This window comes from Cyprinus carpio, chromosome A9, assembly GCF_018340385.1.
Source record: "Cyprinus carpio isolate SPL01 chromosome A9, ASM1834038v1, whole genome shotgun sequence".
In the NCBI taxonomy this organism is placed as follows: Eukaryota; Metazoa; Chordata; class Actinopteri; order Cypriniformes; family Cyprinidae; genus Cyprinus; species Cyprinus carpio.
The window spans coordinates 11,158,208-11,177,846 of NC_056580.1; the positions used below are offsets into that span (position 1 = coordinate 11,158,208).

General features: G+C 34.8%; 2 protein-coding genes and 1 long non-coding RNA gene across 3 annotated transcripts; 2 read left to right on the forward strand and 1 right to left on the reverse strand.

Annotated features, from left to right (window-relative positions):
* Positions 1 to 1,334: 1,334 nt before the first annotated feature.
* Positions 1,335 to 3,171, reverse strand: LOC122146050 (alpha-aspartyl dipeptidase-like). The gene is made up of 6 exons (XM_042763088.1): positions 3,162 to 3,171; positions 2,739 to 2,810; positions 2,567 to 2,641; positions 1,840 to 1,919; positions 1,589 to 1,762; positions 1,335 to 1,403 (listed from the first exon to the last, which is right to left on the reverse strand). Exons 1-6 carry the CDS (start codon positions 3,169 to 3,171, stop codon positions 1,335 to 1,337), a joined length of 480 nt encoding a protein of 159 aa, XP_042619022.1.
* Positions 3,172 to 4,889: 1,718 nt separating this feature from the next.
* LOC109091079 (uridine 5'-monophosphate synthase) lies at positions 4,890 to 9,384 on the forward strand. Its single transcript, XM_042763089.1, has 6 exons — positions 4,890 to 5,122; positions 5,290 to 5,443; positions 6,052 to 6,723; positions 8,573 to 8,748; positions 8,951 to 9,065; positions 9,287 to 9,384. The coding sequence occupies exons 1-6, from the start codon at positions 4,973 to 4,975 to the stop codon at positions 9,382 to 9,384; spliced, it is 1,365 nt and encodes a 454-aa protein (XP_042619023.1). The 5' UTR covers positions 4,890 to 4,972.
* A 4,919-nt stretch (positions 9,385 to 14,303) lies between these two features.
* On the forward strand, positions 14,304 to 15,299 carry LOC122146236. The gene is made up of 2 exons (XR_006160898.1): positions 14,304 to 14,660; positions 14,869 to 15,299. It is a non-coding gene; the product is annotated as an uncharacterized LOC122146236 (long non-coding RNA).
* The last annotated feature ends 4,340 nt before the right edge of the window (positions 15,300 to 19,639 follow it).

Sequence of the window (19,639 nt, forward strand, 5' to 3'; positions counted from 1 at the left end):
AAATAATAGAACATAATCATAGCAAAATATATATATATATTTTTTTTTCCAATAACAATCCACCATTAAAAAAAAACACCAACTACTCACTACTTTACTTACTTTCCTTTCTTTTTCCCCTGATTTTGTATAGCAACATGCTGTTAATGCTTCTGTAATTCAATAAACCAATATACTGATGTAGTAGGATTTTTTTTTTTTTTTTTTTTAGTAGTTGGGTCTTATGAATATAGCTGGACTTTACTGGAATTTATTTTTGGTGTCTAAAGGTCCTGTTATGATAAAACAGTTTTCTAATCTACAGTGATGAAATTGACCTCACATGACTTGTTTAGCTGTTAACAATTATCTGGCTGATGAATAACAAACTGCAGGCTTTAAATTCAAGAATAATCATCTTTAAATTCTACAGCGCTTTCATAGTTTTTGTCCTTGTGTACTTGAAACAAAACAACTGTAAATAAGTTCTGTGCTTGTGATGAAAAAAATGAAGAACTGTAAAATTAATTGTGGATTTTATCATTTATTGTAAAAATGTTTGCATTGTACAAAATGTAAAAGCTCACTGTGCATCTGTCAGTTAGAAGCTGAGATCACTGCCCGGTTCATACTCTGTAGTTTGCTTCCCCCTGAGAAAGAAACCCACAGTCTCAAAAAAAAAAAAAAAAAGCCCAATAGGCACAGTAAGTAAGTGCACAGTAAGTGCATATTTGGCATGATTGTTTTTTTTTTCTATGTGCATGAGCAAGTGTCTCTGCATTACCTCTGGAACAGTCGTGCTTTGGTGCTCCCAAGTAAGGTGGCATTGTTTCCCAAGAGAATTTAGCCTTCCCGAAGACCCTGCCATCAACAACATACAGCGATAGTGCTCAACTTCTGCTGGACTAACAACTCAACCATTCAAAAGTCCGGAGTCAGTACGTTTTTTGATTTTCTTATTTCAATATTTTTATTTAGCAAGGATACATTAAAGTGATCAAAAGTAACAATACAGATTATGTTACAAAAGATTTCTAATTCAAATAAATGCTTTGAACTATCTATTTATCAAAGAATCCTGAAAACAACTGTTTCACATTTTATACACATTTTATACAACTGTTTTCAACATTTACAATAAGAAATGTTGTAGACTGGAGTAATGCTGCTGAAGATGCAGCTTTTTCATCACAGGGATAAAATACATTTTATTCAAATAGAAAACAGTTCTTTTAAGACAATATGGTTTAATATTACTGTACTGTATATATTACTGATTTAATTGTATTTTTGATCAAATAAATGCATCTTTGTTGGGAATTAAATAGACTTACTGACCCCAGCAGTAGTGCGCGTTAACATACCAGCACACATGTTGTGTCCGGCTCCTCGTGGTATTGGATAATTCTCTGTTCACGCGTTTCCTGTCAAATGCAAAATCAAATCTGCGTTCATGATTCCTGAACGATCTACTTTAAAAGTTTGGTTTATTACATTTTATATTTTCAATAGGGTTAATTTTTTCATTTACGACAATTTTCAATGGGGGGGGTGGGATTCAATATGGATAATTAGAGTTATGTTGTTGCGCATGATCAGCTGTTCATACCCCCATATGTTTGCTGCTGGGATCAGGATCCAGATAGTGAGGGTTAATGTTGAAGGGCACTAAACCAATGGCAGCAAATGTAGGTGGATAGGCGATGGGCATGTCATTTGTGGTGTTGAGGCTGATGGTGGAGACATTGGTACCTGCACTTGATCCCATGTAAGATATTCCATCCTATGAGAAAACAACCACACCTGTTACGGGCAATTACACTGTATTTTAGTTTTTGATTCATCAAGACACTAACTCACCTCTAAAACTCTCTTTCTAATCTCAGTTACCAGCTTGTTGTCATAGAGAGCATTCAGCAGGCGGAATGTGTTACCGCCACCTATTAGACACAAAAACAGTACAGCACAAAGTCTGAGACCACACTGAAAACATGAGGATTCAACCCTATGATGCAGGGATTTTTAAATCATACACATTATTTTATTTCAATTATTCAGCATTTCGAACTTTTAAGTTTTTCTTTTAATATTTATATATAATTTTTTTTATTTTATTTGTATTTTATTTATTTTTTTTTCATTTTTGTCAATTAACAATTATTTTGAATAATTTTAGTGAACAATAACAATTAATTTCTCTGATCTTTTTTTTTTTTTAATATATAAACAAGAACAATGATAACCCAAATCATTTATTCTGTGAGAGTTACATCTCTGTAATGGTCATTACGCATTAGAGGGTTAAAGCTTCAGGATTTTGACAAATGTATACAAAATAAACGCTGTGATACAAATATAACTATTATATAAAATATAAATATAAATATTAAGAAATTCCTATAAATCTTATATTTTATTATTATTATTATTATTTTATTTTTATTTTTATTTTTGCATTATACCAAAGTCCTTTTAAAATTTTACAGTCTTTGATTATATGAAACTTTTCACTGAAATTATTACCCTGATAATTGTAAGAAAATGTATATTTAAGTATATCAGTACATTTAATAAAGATCCTTCATACCAATGAATATTCCTTCAGCTTTCCTAACGGCATCCTCAGGGTCGGGTGTCTCATGGACACTGTCCACCTCATAGCCTGGAAAAGAGAAAAGAGGAGCACAGCAGAGATGAAGGCTAATGTGACAGTTACTGTGTGCTCAACATACATGTGGTAAAATCAACAAGACACAAACCCAACGTCTTCAACTTTTCTCTGGCAGTCTTGGTATAGCTGTCTCGATCATGTAGTGAATACAATAAAAACACTTTGCAGAGCAGATTAAATTAATTACATAAAAAAAAATAAAAAAAATTTCTCATTACATTATATTAAATTCACTTATCACAACATCTATTAATTCCAATGAATGGACTTGTACTGGCCAGAGCCGCGTCTACGTGGTGGGCAGGGGTGGCACCGGCCCCCCCTGAAATTTGGCTGGCCACCCCAGGTGCCCCCCCACCAGATGTCTTGCGATAAATTTCTAACTGCATCTGGCAGTGGCGGATCCTGGCATGTGTAGCTGCCTAGGGCCGCTTTCTTCTCCTCTTTATAATTAATTTTAGGCTGTTTCCTATAGCGTGATATTTGACATATCGAGAGCGCATAATGTTACGGTGATCCATGTAATGGCGCGAGCTCGAATCTTCCGCTTGCAAGTGGATTTCCTTCACTCACACAAACTGGATGTGTGCTTTTAAATATACATGTTCTTTTATGAATTGGCTCTGCTTTTGCTCAGAGATTACGTGTATGCTCAAACGTTCTGCATCACTGAATACTAGAAGCGCTTTTTTTCTAATTCAGATGAGGAGTAGGCTTATCATTAAATGGAAGCAAGCTGATTAGTCAGCCTTCACTAGTTATTTATTTTATTAATTGCCTACTTATTTAGTTAGGTGCTTAACTTATAAATATGCATTTATTCAATTGTTTTATTAAGTGCATTTGTATTTTTGTTGTTTTTGTATATAGTTTTGCAATAAAAGCGTATTAAACCAGGTTCCAGAAATAATCACTGAGGGTCCTTCTAAAATTAGCGAGGGTGCTCTACCCAACAAACATGAGACGTCTATACGACGTGCAGATCAAGTCTAAATTGCGTCTTCATCTGGACCATATCTGGACGTCTACTCGACGTGCAAATCCGGTAGACATATCTGGACGTCAACTACGACGTCCCTTGGACGTCGATATGAGGTTTCAAAATTTGACCGTTGGGCTAAGGATTTTCTTGGACGTCTCTACAACGTGCAGAACAGGTTCAGGAAATCGACATAACTTTTTTTATATACATATAAACACAACAAAGCAATCCTTTGATTTCTGATTTAAATATCACATGTACCCTATACTCTTCTGAAACATTTAGGTGTTAAAAATGATGTAATATATAAATGTTTAAAAACATTAAACATTTATATATATAATTACATAATGTGACCATATAAAATCTTACATGGATTTATTTATGGTATGGTATTTTTCACTGGAGCATTGACAGAAACAGCAGTTTACATCTGTATTAGATCTATAAATTAAATATAGTTAATTAAAGTTATAGTCTTTATAAGACTAGATACAGACAAGACAAGACTTGATAAGAAACCATAACGTTACTGGAATCATGTGATTAGCAAAACATTACAAAAATGAACATTTCCTGAGACAGCAGAGGAAGATCTTGAAGAAATTATCACAATTTTAAACCTTCCTTTAAAACGCACGTAATCGTTGTTTATTACTTTTTATTCGTATTATTATTTATTTTAATATATACTTATGGTCACTACAGTTTTGTTTTTGTTTTTTGTTTTTCAAAACAAAAGTCTAGTGTTTGTGCTCCATTCACTTCGGCTGTATATATTGTTTAAAATAAATAATACATATATCATTTCAATTTCAGCTATTATTGTGTGAAAGTGAAATAAATAATACATATACCATTAAAATTACATCTATCATTAAATTAAAAAAATAATATAAAAAAAATTAAAAAAGTCCCATAGTTGTTGTCATTTCCACCATGACAAACATTTTTACTTAATGACGTTTTATCAAACTTATGTAATTTATGTACTTATATAATTTATGAACAAAACAGTTTAGAATCATTTCCAGTCAGGCTGGAATTTTGTCATATTGTGCGACCCGTGTGTAGATATTATTTTATTAAGTGTATTCGGGATATTTAAAATGCTAGCAATGCAGTAAGCATTAAATAAACTACTGTAAAAATGTGTTTTAAAATATATATATATTTTAAGTCCACAGGGCCAAAATTGTCAAAATGCTTTTATTTTGTCAAGTGATATCATCCTGTATATCACGTGTGTGCTCCTCGTCACTGGTTAGCAGAATCGCTAACCCGTCTATACGCTAACCACATTTTACTCTAGTTAGTGGAGCATAGCTGACCAAGTGGAAATGGATAATGCTACTCTTGATAGTTTAATCCTGAAACTGCATGACATCCAAGCCGTCAAGTTCGGTACTTTCAAACTAAAAAGTGGACTCACTTCGCCGATATATTTTGATCTTAGAGTAATAGTTTCCCATCCAGCGTTGATGAACCAGGTAAGCACGTGCTCACTTTTTGTGTAATGAATCTGTGCAATCATAAATCATATCCTGAGCCGTTTGCTTCTAAAAATGTCACAAGAAGTGAAAAAAAAAATCCTCCTTTAGATTTATCTTATTTGTTGATCATATGTCAATGTCAGATATTATTTGCTGTTGATCAGGTGGCAAATCTTCTTCATAAGCGTGCTGAGGATGCAGGAGTTGAGTTTGATAGTGTGTGTGGAGTCCCTTACACAGCTCTTCCTCTGGCCACCATCATCTGCTCTACCAAACACTATCCTATGCTTATTCGACGAAAGGAGGCAAAGGACTATGGTATAATTGTATTTGTCTGAGCTCTTATCAGTAATCGATTTGTTGTATTATTGATCCTTCCCCTCAGAAGTATTTGGACACTTATGTGTATAATTTGACAATTGTGTTAGGTAGCAACATTTCAAACCAAATAGCGTTTAAGTAAAAAATAAATAAATAAAAATAGAATACAATTGTAAAAAGTTGGTTTTAAGGATATAGCATTAGATTTGGTGTACAAAACAAATACAAAATTGATTTGGAGACTTTATTGTTGACAACATGGAATGTCATGCAGTTCAATTGTGTCCAAATGCAAATGTCTCTATTAATCATTTGGACTTCCAAATAGTTTATTTATTTAGTTTATTCATGGTGTGATTTGCAGTTTCTTGAAATAAACTAAATGTTAAATGAAATAAAATAAAAAATAAATAAAAAATGTTCTAAACTTAAACGGATTTTATTTCAGTTAGTTGCAAAGTTTCATTTAGTTTAACTTGATGTTCTTAAATAACTAAAACTGAAATGAAAATTATTAAAAAATTATATAGACATTTTAAAAAGAGTATCTCAGTTATACTAAAATAACACCGACCTGTATTGACTTGTCTTTTGATATCCCGCAGGAACAAAACGTCTCATCGAGGGAACCATCCACCCCGGTGACAGATGTCTTATCGTAGAGGATGTAGTGACCAGTGGCAGCAGTGTTCTAGAAACCGCTGAGGTTCTTGAGAAGGAAGGCCTGAAGATCACAGATGCTGTCATGTTAATGGACCGAGAGCAGGGAGGCAGTGCCAGGCTAGCTGACCGTGGCATCACTCTACATTCAGTCATTTCTGTCTCCAGACTTCTGGATGTGTTACTTAAAGCTGGCCGAATAGACACGGCATCTTCTCAGAACGTTGAGAGGTTCATTCAAGAAAATAACACCTACATATCAACAAAGGAGAATGGCTCCTCAGCTCCTAAAAAGAGCTGTAGGGAGCTCAGCTATGGGGCTCGTGCTGCATTCCCAGACACTCACCCTCTCGCTGCCCGCCTGCTGAAGATCATGGAGGACAAGAAGACCAATCTGTGTGTGTCTGCAGATGTGACTCGCTCTGAGGAGCTGCTGGAGATTGCTGATACGCTGGGGCCGCTGATTTGCGTGTTGAAGACTCATGTGGACATCCTCCAGGACTTCACTGCAGATGTCACCAGCAGTCTGAAAGAGTTGGCTATAAAGCACAACTTCCTGATTTTTGAGGATCGCAAGTTTGCAGACATTGGGAACACGGTCAAGCATCAGTATGAAGGTTTGTTTCACAGGATAGTGGAGCTCCTTGCTAGTGTTGCTTTCACTTACAGTCTGCACCTGATATCCATAGAGCCAAGAGCTTTTACATAGTGTTGGAACACAGGTTTTTTTTTTTATTATTAAACTGGATGTTAGACACAGTCACGGCAATATTCGAAGGTGCCATGAGTTTTCCAGTTGTTCATCATTCACTGGATGAGGATTTGAAAAATAGTAATTTCCACTTTTTTCTACCCAGAAAAAACATGTTTTAATTTAATGTGTTAATTTCATGTTCTAAAACAATGTGTTATATATATATATATATATATATATATATATATATATATATATATATATCTATATATATATATATATATATATATATATTTCATAGCTTTGCATAACTAGAAAATGTATATTCATTATAAAAAATATCCATGAAGTCATTAGATTTTATTAATTTACACAGCTTTTACAGTTCTGAAACTCACAATTAAAATTAAGCTACCCCATATATTAAGGTTTTCCAAACCAATGTCTGAAATGTTTTGTGTTTTTGAAGAGTCATCAAAGACATAAAACAGTGTTTGGCGGGGGGGTGAATTAAAATAAGAAATTAGCTGTTAATTTGAAGGTGAAATTAGAGTCCATCTGTCCAGAGGTGTTTTCAGTCAGTGAGATGACTATCAGGTGTCATTGCCTGCCCTATTTTATTTAAAGTACAGGGATCTATCAAAGTCTGATCATGTTTGTGGAAGTGTATCATGGTACAAACAAAGGAGATCTCTGAGGACCTCAAAAAAAGAGTTGCTGTTGCTCATCAGGCTAGAAAAGGTTACAGAGCCGTCTCTGAAGAGTTCGGACTCCACAAATCCACAGTCAGACAGATTGTGTGCAAATGGAGGAGATTCAAGACCATTGTTACCCTCCCCAGGAGACCACCATCAGGAGAACTGGACAACCATGGTTTGAATGGGAGAGTTGCAAGGAGGAAGCCACTGCTCTCCAAAAAAGATATTGTTACCCATCTGCAGTTTGCTACCGGAGAAATGTTCTGTGGACACATGAGACCAAAATAGAACTTTTTGGTTTAAATGAGAAGAGTTCTGTTTGGAGAAAAGAACACACTGCTTTCAATCATAAGAAACTTATCCCATTTGTGAAACATCAAGCATAGATATGTATAGGAAGGATGTTGTGGAAGGACCTGAACCAAGCAGTTCATAGAAGGAAACCCACCAACATCAGAGTTGAAGCAGTTCTGTACGGAGGAATGGGCTAAAATTCCTACAAGCCGTTGTGCAGGACTGATCAGCAGTTACAAGAAGCTTTTATTTGCAGTTATTGCTGCAAAATGGGGTCACACCAGATACTGAAAGCAAAGAGTCACATACTTTTGCCATTCAGTGATCTGTAACACTGGATAATATTTCTCAATAAGTGATTTTGTGACGTCTTTGGAGGTTTGCTGAGGTTCCCTGGTTGAAAACCCCTGCTCTACAGTGCATTTTAATAAATGTTCCATTTATGATGCCATTTCAGCCAAAAATAAAAATTGTCATCATTTACTCACCCTCATGTCATTCAAAACCTGTATGGCTTTCCGTGGAACATAATCTTCATGAAGCAGTTCTCCATTTAAGAATATTTTATAGTGTCCAAAAAGGACAGGACAAAAATGTAATTCAAAGTTTCTGAAGCCATATGTTGTGGTTCCTCCTTTTGTGTTCCACAGGAGTCATACAGTTCTGAGTAAATGATGACGAAAGTTTCATTTTTGAGTGAATTAGTTCTCTAAATGTTGTTTTAATTTTTGCACAAGCATTCCTAGTATAAATAATCTGGACATTTTCTTTGTTTTAAAGGCGGTCTCTATCAGATCTCCTCATGGGCACACATCATTAATGCCCACGCATTGCCGGGTCCGGGTGTGCTGCAGGGTCTCGGTGCAGTTGGCAAGCCTCTGGGTCATGGCTGTCTGCTCATTGCTCAGATGAGCTCCCAGGGTTCCCTAGCAACAGGAGATTACACTCAAGCAGTGGTACGTCTTCTGCACTCTGTGAAGAACTAGTTATGAACACTGTCCTAAACTCAAAACAATACTACAAGATTGTCTTATTTAGAATTTTTTTTTTTTTTTTATAGTAAATTTCTATCAAATTTCAAACCGATGGGACCAGATTGTCTTATTTAGAATTTTTAGCGAAAATATAATTTTAAAAACCTGATATATGTCTTTTTAGGTCAAGATGGCTGAAGACCACACAGATTTTGTGTTTGGATTTATAAGTGGATCAAAGATCAGTGAAAAGCCCGGTTTGGTTCACATGACTCCAGGAGTGCAAATGCAGACGGGAGGTATGTTTTACTGTACACATTGGACTGGCATTCGCTTTTCTGTGTTTTGTGATAGAATAAGGACTCTTGTTAGAAGAAAGGTGATGCCTTATAATAGAATGTTGTATTTTAACTATTTAAAATAAAAGTATTCGTCCTTTTATTTTATTTTTTTAAATTAATTCATTTATTTATTTCAGATCAGATACGTGTTCTTAATTCATTTCTCTTTTATTCTTCAGAGGATGGACTTGGACAGCAGTATTCAAGTCCGATGTTCTTAAAGGCTCTGATTTCTCTTTTATTCTTCAGAAGGAACTGGGTCATTCCATCCACTTGAATACAAACCTGATTCTGATTGTTCCTGCCATGTTTTGTTCACTTGGTAATAAAAATGTTGTTTAAAAATGTCAGTCAAAATCTATTTTTTTTTTTTTTTTAAAAATGTCAGTCAAAATCTATTTTTTTTTTTTTTTATATTTGTAGTATTTTAATGCAAAATTGCAGTTGAAATATAATGAACAGAAGACTGGGGCTTATGTTTCTTTGTCATGTACATCCAGGGGCGCTGCTAAGGATTTTGGGCCCCATGAAAAGAATCTTGACAGGGCCCCCAACACAGCTGAGAGTCATATTAATACATAAAACTCATGCGCTTTTATGGTATTTTGACTATCAGTTCTCATATATTTAAGTCAATCCTCAATTGAACGAAAGGAATGTCCACACCCGTAATTTGTCCTCTGTAATACTGCACTACTTCGGTACGGTATAATGTATATACTGGTGCATAGCTGTCATGGTCCTATGGTGTATTCAATACATATTTATAATTCTGTATGAATGTTACTGTACATATTTGTATCTGTCACTGGCAATGGTACAATAAAGTTAATTTCTAACCTAATATTTTTAACAATGACAATGGAAATGTAACGGAAAACACTGAGCACTCTTAATACAATGAAATGTATTTATATTTATAACGCGCAACATTTAACTTATGGTAATTGATCTTTAACACTAGAAATGAACACTGGCATGTCATTTTGACCGTTTTGAAATTTGCATAAGTCAAAAACTTTGTCTAACATAATCACAAAGCCTGCTGCTCCCTGACTTTTCCCTAAACTACATGAATTTTCATTAAAACTAGTTTAAATATTTATTGTTGAATAAAAACAGAAAATTAATCATTTCTACCTATAACGTCCATCAGGCAGGTCATTTTGCGCTGTTTAAATTTGAGTTTTGCCGACGGTCTGGATCAGATAATGTGAAAGTATTATGTGAAGATAGTTGGCAGAGATGAATCATGCGTATTTGACAATATAGGGGACCATTGTAGTAATACAACTCCACATCATCTTCAAGAGATGCACTGAAACCTCACAAACAGCTGAAAGGAGTTTGTACAGTAGCTGGCAGAGGATTTTTCCATCAGATTTTCATGATCATTTAGACTGCTTGCAAGACAGGTGCAACAGCGTGGACCGCAGCAGTGTTGATGAAAGTGGGCGCCGCCTCGTACAAAGATGCCGACAAGTTAAAAAAGAACTGCATGTGAGGCAAAAAAAAAAAAACCCGCTGCACCACTGCTCTATCGAAACGTTACTAACTTATCGAAAAATGCTACCGTAGAGACCTAGGGCTCATTACAAAGTCGTTGCGTACGCAAAAAGAAAAGTTGCCGTAAAATTACGAATCATTGTCACGGGTAGTCGTACTAACAATTTAGGCCTACTTACAAACCCACCTTTGTTGTTAAAATTCGGTAAACATAACTGTCGACCCTTTGCCTCTTTCACTTCTCTTATTTTTTTTTCTTTTCCGTTTTTGACTTCCAGATTTTGAGGCATTTTCACATCCTCTGTCAAGTTGAATCTGCCTGCTATAATAGTGAAGTCAAGCTGTTTGTGTTGCCTTGGTTACTGGATACAATTTGGGCGGACTGAACCATTTTATGGTAATGAGAGAGGGGTGAGGGCCCACGGACGTTTGTTAATTCCTAAACAAATATTTTTTTTTTGACACCAGGAAACAGCAAATAGAATAATTTTAATGTTAAAAATTTTAAATAATCAAATATTTTTTTTTTAGCACCAAAAATTAACAGAAGACTTCTACTTACCCCCCCTTATCAATTACACCCAACAATATCCATCCTTTACCCCCAAACTGTGTCAGTAAGCCTGTACATCTAGCTGGATCTGGCCTGGTGGTGGAAACTGTGTCAGTAAGCCTAGATATGGAGGTATGTACCATTTGAGGTCTGGGGCACAGGGAAAACACTAATATTACAAAATATTATTATAAATATAAAATATTTAAAATGACTTTTTATTTTAATATATTTAAAAAAAAAGGATTTATTTCTGTGATGGCAAAGCTGAATTTTCAGCAGCCATTACTACAGTTTTCAGTGTCTTTAAGAGAAGAACAAATTCTGCTCAAGAAACTTTGCTTATAAATGTTGAAGGCATTTGTGCTGCTTGATGTTTTTGTGGAAACCGTGATGCTTTTTTCAGGATTCTTTAATAGAAAGATCGAAAGAACAGCATTGATGATCAAGCACTTTTGATCAAATTACATTTTTTCTTAATAAAAGTATTAATTTCTTTTAAAATTCTTACTGACCCCAAACTTTTAAACAGGAGTGTGCCTGAACAAACATTTACTTTCAAATAAACCCTGAGAAATGCCAAATGAAAGTGACAACTACCCCTCATCTCTCAAAGCCGACAATATTTTTTGAAAGCTTCTCTACTGTTGCTATCTCTTGTCACATCCAGTAAGGGGCAGTATCACACTAGCTGTTTTATGTTGGTGCTGCCAGTCAAGTGTTTAACGATAGATAAAAAAAGATTTCACATCAATAATAATAAAAAAATATTAACCCAAACTTATAATTAATACAAAAAAAACATTCCCTCAAACTCTTCATTTATCTTACACTAGACAACGTCCCACCTCTTTTCTTTGACAATTGTGCTGTGGTTTAATGTCATTACCAGCAATGAGACATTTAGGCTACCTCATTTAAAACAATAATAAAAATTATATGTTAGGAAATATAAATGCATTTTCTGTGACCTCATTTTAACTTTTTTCCTTTTCCTTGTAGGCTATAAAAAGAGCGGAAATGTACAAAAAAAAAAATAAAAATTTAAAATGGAATTAAATAAAAATATAGCTGCAAGCAGCAATTATGGGGCCAAGCACTACAGCGGCAAAATTAGGAGTTAAGCATGGCATGGAGCATCAGACCAAAATGCAGCAATGAGTAATAAAAGCAATTTTGGGATGATTGTAATTGAAATGGCTGAAAAATCGTAAATTCAACCTCTAGTAATATGATTAAATGGCTTATTACTTTTGACCAACAGGTGGCGCTTTAATCAAATTATTTTGGTGTGTTCTATGTAAGGTGACAATGGCAGACACAAAGTTTGTTGTCATTATGTCAAAGCTTTGCAAAGATATAGCCTCAGACTCATTTTGGTACCATGCCTAAAATTTGTAACGGTGCTGTACGAAAACAGTTTTGTCAATCAACACGAAATTCATACCTTTCTGTCAGCACAGTCTGGAGATGAACTCGATTTTGGTGAAAATCGGACCAACAGTTGAGGAGGAGTTAGAAAAAGTAGGTTTTCAACATAAATCAAAATGGTTGACAGGAAGTTCGGCTTACTATGACATAATTGATATGTCTGTTGTCGGCATAAGACAATGAATATTTTGAGACCAGTTTCATTGCAATAGGCTAATGCAATCAAATGTTATTATCTTTTTTGTAAATTTCATAATTAATAATAAATCAATGGTTTATTACTCTTGACCAATAGTTGGTGCTGTTACCACATTGATGTGGCGTGGTCAGTGTGAGGTGGCAATGGAACACAAATATTGGTGCAAATAAATCAAAGTTTTGCGGAGATACAGCCTCAGATGCATTTTGGCATCTTAACCACCTAATTCATTGATGCTCTAAACGAAAACCGTTTTGTATATCGACACGAAATCCATAACTTTTTGCCAGCTTGGTCTGAAGATGATTCGAGTCAAATTAGGTGAAAATTGGACTAACAGTCTAAGAGGAGTTCAAAAAAGTAGGTAATCAAAACTAATAAAAAATGCTCACAACAAGACCAACCAATTATGGCAAAATTGGTATCGATGTTCTCAGCATGATGCAAGGAATCTATCAACATCAGTCTCATTACAATATTATGTATGCAAAAGTTATTAGCATTTTTATAAATTTAAATATAACTATAAATCCACACAAAACATGGTGGCGCTGCGCCCAAACTTTTTGAGTACTATCAGGGCATGTTGCCGAAGATGCATACCGATTTTCGTAATGACAAAGTCTAAGCATTCTTAAAATATTGCATTTTTGACAAAATTCAAAATGGCCGATGCCCAAAATGGCTGACATGGAAACATTTGGTATGGTTCAACTCGGCATGCTCCATCGAATCTAAAGAGAACAGTTTTGCGATTTTTGGCCAAACCATTCGAAGTTATAAGCAAAAATATGCATTTTTCGTATCTCCTGACCACTAGGTGGCACTGCGCTGAAACACTGCAGGTAGTCTCAGGTCATGCTTGTTATAACCATTCAATCTACAGTCAAAACACATAAAACAAACCAAGATACGACAAACCAAACAGTAGATAAAACCTCACACCCAACATTCATTTTTGCATGCTTTTCGTGGAATTTGTTTATGTTCATGTTATTCAAGAATGGTTAAACGAATCACCCTGAATTCCATAACTTTTTGCCAGCATGGTCTGAAGATGATCTGACCCAATTTGAGTGAAAATCACACTAACCGTCTAGGACAAGTTCGAAAAAGTTGGTTTTATGAACAATTAGAAGTAGGCTAACATTAGCGAAAAAACAAAACCTTGCGATTTTGAGCCAAGGATTCAGAGGAAAAAAGAATTTTCCTTCTGTGGTTTACGGTTCAAAAGTTAATAGCATAAACATGAGTGAAACTTTGGACAAGTGGTGGCGCTAGAGAGTTTGAGTTAGAGACTTCACTGTCCTCTAGATTACAATAGGTGCGTAAGCACCTTCTCGAAAGCGGTTATGGGCTGCCTTAGTGCGTAAGCGGCGGAAGAAGTGCTTGGCCCCTAATTAACGATTCGATAGCAAAGCACCTTTGTACTTTTAATAGGTTTGAAATGAACATAAGCTAAGCATCCAACCTCAGCAAAACACCAACCCCACACGCCCATATAAGCTAAGCATTCACCTGCAGGAGAGCACTGACCTCACACGCCCTTCATGCGCTCCAGATGTCTCCCCCGCTTCCTATCTCGGCGAAACGCCAGGTCGGTTTGCTCAGAGCGACATGATTGACTTAATAGAAGTCATCTACTCTGGCCCTCCCATTTGACTCCTTGTGTCAATATTGAATGAGAGGAAAGTGCCGTGTGACAGGTGTCCAGGACAGAGTTCCGCGCGCTGAAGAGAGAGCACATCAATGCATTTACCCGCGTGCTCACTAAAAACACCGACACTGGTTAAAAAGCTAAAGGTCTCAGGTCTGTGTGCATTAGCAGTTCTATTATAATGCCACTGATGAGCCAAATTACACGGTAAGTTTTATTATTATTATTTATTTATTACTCAGGTTTTGTTAACACTTCAATGTATATTTAAATCATTTTAAATGTAATGAACTGTATATTAATACTTTCATTTATACGGACTACAGATATGACGTTTTGTTTTGTTGAAGAAAGTTATTACTTGGGAAAATCATCGCTCACGTGATCTGTTGTTCTTATTGGTTGTGTCTTCAAGGAAAGAAGACAAGTCATCATCATAAACCCAGTGAATGGATGGATGTGTTGTGTGTTTTCTGTACTTGTCTCACGTTGAGCCACACGCACAATACCTGCAGATGAAAAGGTTTTGTTCGTTCGGCTCGCGTTACGCAGATGCAGACACGCGTCAGTAAAACACCAGAGCAGTGGGACACATCGCCTGACATTTCACTGCTGTCACACTCTTCACCGAAGCTAAACCATTTTAAGTAGCCTAATAAAAGGCGAACAATGCACTGAACTAGCCTATAACGAATGCATGCTTATGAAATATGTAAACATCGGCAACAATGTCTTTTCATTTTATTTATTCATTTGGCATGTTGTTGTTGTTGTTTTTTAGCAGGACCACCTGTAATACTATAAGGTCAACAGTTTTTAGAATTAAACCTTCATGTGTGTATATAGCTCTCTCTCTCTCGTCTGCTAAATGTGTATGTATGTATGTATATATATATATTAAGAACAATATAAATATAATAATCATATTGCCAATAAAACATTGCATATATATATATATATATATATATATATATATATATATATGTATATATATATATATATATATATATATTAAAACAATATAAATTAAATTTAAAATTAAATTAAATTTAAAAAATATAAATATAAATATAATAATCATATTGCCTATAAAACATTGCCATTAAACTGGGGGGAAAAAAATAAATATTTTCTAGTCAGGTATCTGAGAAAAGCCCCACTCTTTAGTGTGTAAATATCCTTACTAAATGTCTCTATCCATGTCAGAATGTTTCTTTTCATAACTGAGTCAGCAGGTAATGGCATATTTAATCTCTATAAGGCTATTGAATGGATTTTATTCATTATTTTAATAAAACAGAAGAAAAAAACAATTAAAAAATGTTAGCAACTGGCCAGTAAATTTGTTGTTGTTATTTATTTTAACATTTAATACATTTACAGTTCTGCTTATGTTGTGCCAATGAAGCATATCTAGCCTATTATTCCATAAAGTGCTAAGCAAACAGCTATACCTGCTAAACAGACATTGCCTGTTGGCTATGTGACAGTTAAAAGAGTTACTGTTGAACATGCAAATGATCTTTTTTCTTGCCTTTGGCAATAGACTGGATAGAAATGTCTGTCTGTCGTGGCCATGTCCTGCAGAAGCGTTAGGCTTGTCCTCAAGCATATAAAGGACATTATCTGAGCACCTGCACTAGCTGTCTGGAGCTGTTCACATTTGCCCTTAGAAGGATTAGTTTCCATGGCACCCTAAAGAAAACGTCACCCAGCACTAACTATTCAGAGAGTACCGGCCAGTTTCACCTCACCATCACACCTGCAAAGTAAATGAATGACTCAGGAAAATCAGGAAAAATAATATTCACACATGCTTTGATGATACTGACAACACACAACAATAATGAACTAAAACAAATATAATAATAATAAATAAAATAATAAATACTAAATATGTTTATCTTCACATCTATATGAAATGTGGATATTTTACAATTCACTTAGTATTTAAACTTTGATCAAATTTTGAGATACTGATAAACTTTATATTTTGTTTAAATAGATATCCCAAATCCTGCCACTATGAGGATACAATGACACAGTTTCCTTCTGTGAGACGGAAGTAGGATACAAAGCTTTCTGATTTGCAAAGGATTGATTTGCATGTCAAATCTCTCTGACAGTTAGACCTTGTTTTTGCATTTGGAACTGTACATTGAACACACACTTACAGACCATTTTCTGATGTAGCCTGATAATTTCGTAATGTTTTTGAATGCAGTCTCTTATGCTAATAAAGGCTGCATTTATTTGACAAAGAATCAAAACAGTAATATTGTAAAATATTAGTACAACGTTTAATTCTGTATATATATATATTACTCATTACTCCAGTCTTCAGTGTTACATGATCCTTCAGAAATCATTCCAATATGCTGGTTTCTTATTGTTATCTATGTTTAAAACAGTTGTGCTGTTTTTATATTATATTTTATATTATATCACTTTTGGATTTAATGCATCATTGCTGAATTTACTGATTTTTGAGTAGAGCTAGTATGGTGCAGTTACTCTGTGCTCTTATAAAATTACGTTATGGATGCAACTTAATTATATTGTTTCTTTCAGATCAGTAAAATCAGTATAACAGGACACCAGCTGTGTGCCCTGCATCTCTACAGCGCCTGTTTTTAACAACACCTAACAGGTGAGAATAATCACATTTGCATGCACACACACATATTCATGCCTTGGTTTACTAGAATATTTCACAGGGGTTTTTTTTCCCAACATCATTGTAATAAATGTAGTTCTTTGAATAATACAAAATCATGCTGTGGTGATAAAGGTCATAAAATGTTAAAATGTAGCTTTCTGAATTCCAGTCATGCAGTAAAGTCATCACACCACCAGATGTCATCAACACGACTGACCACTGGACTGATTGAAATGTTTAAAATGAATTTAAACGGCCTACTTTTTTTTATCAACCTGATCATGCTCTAAAAGTTGTTTTTTATTATACAGCAACATAAAACATCTGTATGCCGTATATGTAGGCTACCTGAACAGCTGAAATTATTATAGATTTTTTTTTAAAAATGATGTAGTCTATATTATTATATTTCAGTGGTGCTTGCCGGTGTACGGCTGTACTTTGCGCACCACGAGCTCTCCAACTGTCCTGAGAAATGTTTGCCCTGCAAATATTTCAGCAGTTGAGTGTGTCCCGTATTTTTTTTCGACTGAACCAGCCACGCCTAGTTATGGATTAATCATTCTTTTAAATCGGATCTTTCACTGAACATCTTTGCAAAATCTGAATCATTTTGCGTTCTTTCGGACAGCTTTGAATCATACAAAGCGTTCCCCCGTCAGCAAAACAAAAAGGATAGGCCTAAGAACACAGAGAACAAACAGCGTTGGATGAAGCGGATTCAACGCTAAACGCGGTAAAAACACGTTGTAAATAGAAACCTTTTATGCTCTCTAGGCAAACACAAATAAGTTTATTTTAAAGATATGGTTGCTTGTCTTGTAAATCTGACCAGCAACTTCGTTTCTTTACGTTTCTTTACATTTATGCTCGCCGTATTCTCTGTCTGCTCAGTCAGTGCAATGATATAAGTGCTGTAATTCGCCAAACATTCCGCCCCCTCCTCACCCTCACTGGAGAAAAATCATGGTTCAACATGAAGGCACGTGACGGTATAATCCAAGCCTTTTAAAAAAAAAAAAAAAAAAAAAAAAAAAAAAAAAAAAAATCCATAAGTCTTTTTTCTTATAAGGTAAGTTTTTGACTTTTACAGTGTTTTTGCAATACAACAATTATCACTACACATAAAACCCATATAACTAAATACCAATCAAATGATTTGATTAAAGTGGTTGCGTTATATATATATATATTATATATATTATATATATATATATATATATATATATATTAGGCCTATATATATATATATATATATATATATGTTCGAATATATTTTATTAGGCTGTAAATATGTGTATAGATGCTGACAGTACATACATTTGGTTCGAATATATTTTATTAGGCTGTAAATATGTGGCTATTACTATTATTATTATATGCTCCCCCTTAAATATCTTGTCTTTTTCTCTTTTATCTCTTCAGTCTTATTCTGCTCAGGTGATTGGAGACGAGTGGATAGCACCCGCATCCCGCTTTGTTGCAGTTTGCTGATATTTGTAAAAATTTAAAATGTCTGTTTTTGCTTTTCAGTTTTGCAAGCTCATTTATTGGTAACAAATAATTGATAATAAATAATATTGATGATAATTAATAATCAAATAATGGCTTTGAAGCTGGGTTAGGCTGCGGTTAATAATACCTTGGGCCAAAGCTGGCCAACATGGGCTAGAGGAGTAGTCATGAATAAAGGCAATTTTTTTTTTATTTTCCATGTTTTCATATAAAGCTTACCAGCTAAAATCAGCATTTAATACATTCACATACATAATGTAACTCATATAGCCTAGCTCCGATTTTCTGTCTGTGAGCTCCCTCTGGTGCTCTGGCTGAAAGGATAACTGTTTAATGAGACGGGCAGAAAACCTCCTCAGATTAGGCTACATGCATGCATCGTGGAAAATGAATGGCGAGCGTGATTTCACCAAGTACTACATGTTCCTGCCTGGATCAACATCCTTGATGATCCTGGAACAACATTCCATTCAACCAATCAGAACTGAGACATAACTTTTCAGGAAATATCTGTTTTAGGCTTATCAGGGTTAGGTGCTTATACGCCCTTGTTAATCAGCTATCATTTCCCACTGATTTTAGGAATAAATTATGCGTAGGTTTAGGGATTGGGTTAAGTCTATATTTTTGGACAATAATGTTGATCCAGGATCATCAAACGATGTTGATCCAGGAACATATCTTAGGCTACTTGGCAAAATCACGGCGACCGAGAATAAGTTAAATGCTCATTCTTTCTAAAGAAATTTGACGGAAACATACGAGGGTTTATCAGTAATTTTTCTGTTTTTGTTATAGGCCTATGTGTAGCCTACGCATTTGGAGTTAAAAGCCCTAATTGGTTTTGTTATGTGCATTCCTGTCGTCACAAATAGCAGCTGCGACCAAGCAAGTGTTTGTGATCTCTTTTAATGTGAAATGAATATCACATGCTGACACAAATTAATAAATTACTGTTTTATCGCAAATCATTTGTGTATAAAATATATATGATGAAGTCTTTTTGCAGCCT